General features: G+C 50.6%; 1 protein-coding gene across 1 annotated transcript; it reads left to right on the top strand.

The window, feature by feature from the left end:
* The first annotated feature begins 4,941 nt into the window (after positions 1–4,941).
* TMSB10 (thymosin beta 10) lies at positions 4,942–5,611 on the top strand. Its single transcript, XM_054475290.2, has 2 exons — positions 4,942–5,056; positions 5,328–5,611. Exons 1-2 carry the CDS (start codon positions 4,957–4,959, stop codon positions 5,360–5,362), a joined length of 135 nt encoding a protein of 44 aa, XP_054331265.1. The 5' UTR covers positions 4,942–4,956; the 3' UTR covers positions 5,363–5,611.
* Positions 5,612–5,999: the final 388 nt, after the last annotated feature.

Here is a 5,999-nt window from a genome sequence, read left to right as displayed (position 1 = left end):
TCTACATCCTCATTCCAGTCTCTGATAAAAGTGTCAAGTTGGACAAGTCTGAGGAATGAAGCCCCATGGCAAGCCTCCAAAGTTGACCACCAAGTTGACAGTCATCAAGACTTTCTTAGTTCCTCTTATTAGTTCTACATTTTCCAGAACATCCTTCTTGACAAAGAAAATGGCAATGTCATTGCAGTTTAGTAGTTCAGCTTTTTCTATTCCATCTGTGAACAGTATAAAATCTGTTCCCGGCAGCAAGCTGAACTGTTGTCACATATAAATGGCACCTCAAGTCATAAGTGAATACAAGGCATGACTATTAATATTATTGACTGACTTTGAGTCATTTACTACACTACACTTGTAACTCAAGAGTTTCATTGTATCTTCCACAGCCAGAATGCTCCCAGATATTTTGTGAGCATTCAATAAACATTTATTGAATAAGTATATGTGTGTTACATTAAGTATCTAGGAAAAAAATCCCCAAATGAGATCTGAGTGCCTGGAATCACCAGGTTATAATTTATCTACCTCATGGTGTTCCAGTTATCTCATGCTGTGTAACAAAACATTCTCAAACTTAGTGTCTTAAAACGACTACATTTATTTTGCCCATGAGTCCACAATTTCGGCAGGGACAACTCATCTCTGCTCCACTTGGCATTAGCTGGGGCAGTTTGAAGCTTCGAAGTCTCCTTCACTTGTGTGGTTAGTGGTTGATACTGGCTGTTGGCTCTGACCTCAGCTGAGGCTGTGGCTGGAATGCCGACATGTGGCCTTTCCTTGTAGATGCTTGATTTTCTCACAGCTTGGAGGCATCCTGAAAGAACATCAGAAAGAACCATGTGGTCTTTTATGACCTAGCCTCAGAAGTCACAAAGCATCATTCCTTCCATGTGTTATTCACTAAAAGAAAGTCACTAAGGCCAGTCTATACCCAAGAAATGGTGGGAAAATGTCAAAGAACATGCAGATGTTTTGAAACCACTGCCCATGGGACTGGCTGAGACATAGATTTTGACCATTGTCCTTAAGCAATGAATGCCAAAGAGGCTGTGTGCTATGGTAGAGACGGGCCACAGGGCTGCACTGAGCAAGAATAAGGAATGTCTATCTGCAGGTCCCCTTAAAGCTCCTTTGTCTGGGAGTCTTGCATACTTACTCGGTCTCCAAACATATGTCTCCATAGCTATATTTAGAAGTCAATTCCTTTGTTTTCTCAGTAAAGGGAAGTTGGAATGAAAGTTCACCATGGGTCCAAATTGGTACAATTGAATATTCCTACACCCAGGTCAAAGGTGGGGTCCGGGAATGTATTATAATAATACCTAAACAATTATTGGCATTGCAACTGAAAAGGAGTCAAGTGCCAGTGAAACCCTTCACAGAATCACTGTCTCTGAAAATCTGGATATTTTTACATTCGATTTAGCAGATCCTCCAACAGTGTATGGCAGAGATCTCTCCAAGACCACCCAACCCGGCTTTCTTTTTCTCCTAGGGACAGCTAGACTATATTTCCCAGCCTCCCTTGCAGTTATGTGAAACCAAGTGAACGAGCTCTGGCCAAAGAAATGAGAGCGAAAGTAATGGAGACTACTTCCAAGCCTGGTCCGTAAAAACTCTAGTGTGGTCCTCTAGCCTCTCCTCTTTCCCCATCCACTGGCTGGATGGTGTGGACTTCAAGGACCTAGAGGAGAGCAGAGTAATAAGAGAGAAGGGGCCTGAGTTCCTGAGTCACTACATGGAAAAGAATTGCCTGACCAGCAACACCAGCATAGAATGTTGCTGCATGAGTAGAAAATAAACTTGTAGGACGGACACGGTGGCCCACACCTGTAATCCCAGCACTTTGGGAGGCCGAGGTGAGTGGATCATTTGAGGTCAGGAGTTCGAGACCAGCCTGGCCAACATGGTAAAACCCCATCCATACTAAAAATACAAAATTAGCCGGGCGTGGTGGTGCATGCCTGTAATCCCAGCTACTCGGGAGGCTGAGGCAGGAGAATCACTTGAACCCGGGAGGCAGATATTGCAGTGAGCCGAGATCACGTCTCTGCACTCCAGCCTGGGCTATAGGGCAAGACTCCATCTCAAAAAACAAAAAAGAAAATAAACTTGTATTGCATTAAGCCACTTTGGGGGCTGTGTGTTACAGTTGTTCGCTGACCCTGACTGTGAAGTTCCACTTTCATTCAAGAAATGTTCACTACCCTCCCTCTCTTACCATAGGTGGAATATTTTCCCCACTCTGTTGATGGTGGGCTTGACCAATAGGATGGTAGCAAACATGACAGGATATGACAGGCTTTGACACTTTAACATTTCTACACTATCTTGCAGTACAACCCTCTTGCTATTCTGCCATCACCAAAGAATCAGCCAGAGGATAAGATACCTGTGGAGCAAACCTAGACCCAATCCAAAGTCTGGAGCCAAGCTCAGCCTGGCCCAGCCCAGCACCATCTGACCTGCCCATATAGGAACAAGAATAAACAATTGTTAAAGCTCCTGAGCTTTGGGTGGTTTGTTACATGGCATATTGCAGCAGAAGTTAACCAATGCACTCATCAAATATAAGTGTGATATTCTAATGAGGTTGCTATTTTAAGTATCCACTTGAGGCCAGGCACAGTGGTTCACACTTGTAATCCCAGCTCTTTGGGAGGCCAAGGAGGGCAGATCACTTGAGGTCAGGAGTTTGAGACCAGCCTGGCCAACATGGTGAAACCCCGTCTCTACTAAAAATACAAAAGTTAGCCGGACATGGTGGCACGTGCCTGTAATACCAGCTACTTGGGAGGCTGAGGCACAAGAATCGCTTGAACCCGGGAGGCGAAGGTTGCAGTGAGCTGAGATTGCACCACTGCACTCCAGCCTGGCCAACAGAGTGAGATCTGTCTCAAAACAGAAAAAAAAAAAAAAAAAAAAAAAAGCTGCAGCGACCTGTGATCCCACCACTGCACAGACACCCTGCTAAAAAAAAAAAAAAAAGTATCCACTTGATGCCTCTTCTTTCTCTCATTTAAGTTTATGCCAAGGCTATTTTATAGATGAAGAAACTAAGGAAAAGATTTGCCCAAGGTCACACAAGCCTATGCTCTCTTCCCACTGTTCCAAACTGAAGGAACGTGAGAAAAGCAGGTAAAATCAGGAGGGGAGAAGGGGGTAGTGGTGCTCAGGCTTGTAATCCCAGAACTTTGGGAGGTTAAGGCAGATGGCTTGAGCCCAGATGTTCGATACCAGCCTGGGCAACATGGTGAAATATCATCTCTACAAAAAGAATACAAAAGATTTGCTGCTAGTGGTGGTGCACGCCCGCAGTCCCAACTACTCAGGAGGCTGAGGTGGAACAATCACTTGAACTGGGGAAGTCCAGGCTGCCATGAGCCGTGATCACACTGCACTCCAGCCTGGGTGACAGAGTGAGACCCTGTCTCAAAAAAAGTAAATAAATAAAATAAAATCAGGACCGAATTTAGGATGTCACCACCAAATCCCACTTTAAAGAGCTTGATAATACTTCACACTTGAAAAAGGAAAGGTCAGGACAAATAAAAGAATGACCAGCCTTAACTCCTGGGCGGGTAATTTATGGAACTTATTACCTAACGGTGTTGCACAGGCTGAAAATACAACTTTTCTAAGAAAGATGTGAATAAATGCAGTATACCACTCCTACAATGGGTTAATAAGAAAAACAAGAAGGTTTGTAGGCATGTGGGTCTCTATTATCCTCAAGGTTAACTTCAAGGAGGAAAACCGCACCCGCTGATACAGTGTTTCTAGGAGCTCGGCGAGTAAAGGAACACCGCGAGCCTTCTCGGGACGCCCTGTTCCCACCACAGCCCTTCACACAATGCGTCTAACAGCATTTAAGGAACACCCGCCACGCCAACGATCCTGCTGGAACCACCCAGTTCAGGGAATAGGGGACGACTGACCAGAAGGCAACCGCCCCCAACCTGAGCAAAGAGCGCTGGAAACCTATTCCCCCCTTCCCCCTACCCCCCCCCCCCCGCCCCCCGCTCCACTACGGGACCCTCGGCTCGAATTCTTTTAGTGCAGGACCACCTTAGGACTCAGCCTCCCTAAGGAGAGGAAAAGTGGGGGAGGGAAGGGGACTCTGGAGGAGCAAAAGCAAGAGGCCTGGGGGCGACTGGGGTGGGGCGTCTCCTAGAGCGAGGATTGCTGCAGAGTGCGCGTGCACGCCCGCACATCCACACCCACGGCTACACATCATATCTGCACACGCACAAAACCACACACCCTCCCACGCCAGTCCCATATCCTTTCTGCGGGGTGAGCAGCAGATTCCCGGAAAGGGGGAAATGTAGCCGCAAAAGCAAAGCCGGGGGCCTGGCGCCCACTCTGGCGGCGACTACAGCCCCCACGCTGGGCACACTGCGAGCTGGGGGTGCCGGGCGCGGGAGAAGCCGCGCCCAGCCCGGCTGGTAGCCCAGCGGAGGGCGCGGCAGGGCGAGGAGCAGCCCGCGCTGCTCCCGCCCCTCGGGTGCCAGCGCCGCCCCTGCTGCGGCGGGTGAGGGGCGGGGCGGGGCGCGGCGTATATAAGGCTAGGGGCGGGCGCCTCTCTTTTGTCTCTTGCTGCAGCAACGCGAGTGGGAGCACCAGGATCTCGGGCTCGGAACGAGATTGCACGGTGAGTGCGGCGCCGGGGCGGGGGGGGGCCACCCAGGGTGTGGTCGGATCCGGTGCACCGGGCGGGCGCGCCGCAACCACGACAGGCCCCTGTCTCGGACGGGAGGCAGGGGCCGGCGACCACGCCCTGGGACCGAGAAGAGGGGTGCGGGACGCGCCCAGATCCTCGGCCTTGGGGCTGCTCGGCACGCCTTGGCGCGAGTGCCACGTCGAGAGGCATCGGCGGGGAGCGCGGAAGGGGACGCTGGCCCCCCAGGCCCAGGTCAAGCGCCTTCGTTTGCCCACTAGGATTGTTTTAAGAAAATGGCAGACAAACCAGACATGGGGGAAATCGCCAGCTTCGATAAAGCCAAGCTGAAGAAAACGGAGACGCAGGAGAAGAACACCCTGCCAACCAAAGAGAGTGAGTGTGCCTCGGTCCCCCGCGCCCCAGCCCAGCCCCTCACCCTGCTCTTCCTTGCAAACCCACTCCTCCACCCCCCACCCCGCCGTTGCCCCCGGTCTGGGCGGCCCCGGCCACTCTTCCAGTTTCACAAAGCGCCTTGTCTCTCCCCAGCCCCAAGCTTCCTTCTAAATCCCCACACCTCGTGGGTGCCTCGCCCACACTGGGAAGCACCTTGGTTGCGGGTGGGGGTTGCAGCTCCCCTCCAGCGCCCGCTTCCCGCTCTCCACAGCCATTGAGCAGGAGAAGCGGAGTGAAATTTCCTAAGATCCTGGAGGATTTCGTACCCCCGTCATCTTCGAGACCCCAGTCGTGATGTGGAGGAAGAGCCACCTGCAAGATGGACACGAGCCACAAGCTGCACTGTGAACCTGGGCACTCCGCGCCGTTGCCACCGGCCTGTGGGTCTCTGAAGGGACCCCCCCCCCAATCGGACTGCCAAATTCTCCGGTTTGCCCCGGGATATTATAGAAAATTATTTGTATGAATAATGAAAATAAAACACACCTCGTGGCATGGCTGGCGTGGTCTGAGTCTTTTAGTTGAGTATGCGTGGGCAGTGCCACTGCAGCAAAGCCCCTCGATGGAGTAGAGTTCCTGCCGCAAAAGGCAGGAGGTGGGTCGCAGAATGGGCTGACTCGGAGGGAGTTTTTAATTTTGGCTTTACCTGCTTCTCCGTAAGATTTCATGGCTTGTTAGCCACTTAACTCTTGCTCATAAGCAATCTGTGTAAAATTTAACCCCACTTTGTCCCCAGGTTGCTTTGGAAAATGCTTTTTCAAAAGAGCAAGGTTTGCTTTTGATAAGCTTCGAAAGCCCCACTGTTTCCCTCTGGCCTCCTCCTAGCTGACTCAGAAGGGACCACTGATTTTAAAGTCTGGGGAGAAAGAAAAGACAATCTGGA

This window comes from Pongo pygmaeus, chromosome 12, assembly GCF_028885625.2.
Source record: "Pongo pygmaeus isolate AG05252 chromosome 12, NHGRI_mPonPyg2-v2.0_pri, whole genome shotgun sequence".
Classification (NCBI taxonomy): Eukaryota; Metazoa; Chordata; class Mammalia; order Primates; family Hominidae; genus Pongo; species Pongo pygmaeus.
This window is presented reverse-complemented; position numbering and strand designations above follow the sequence as displayed.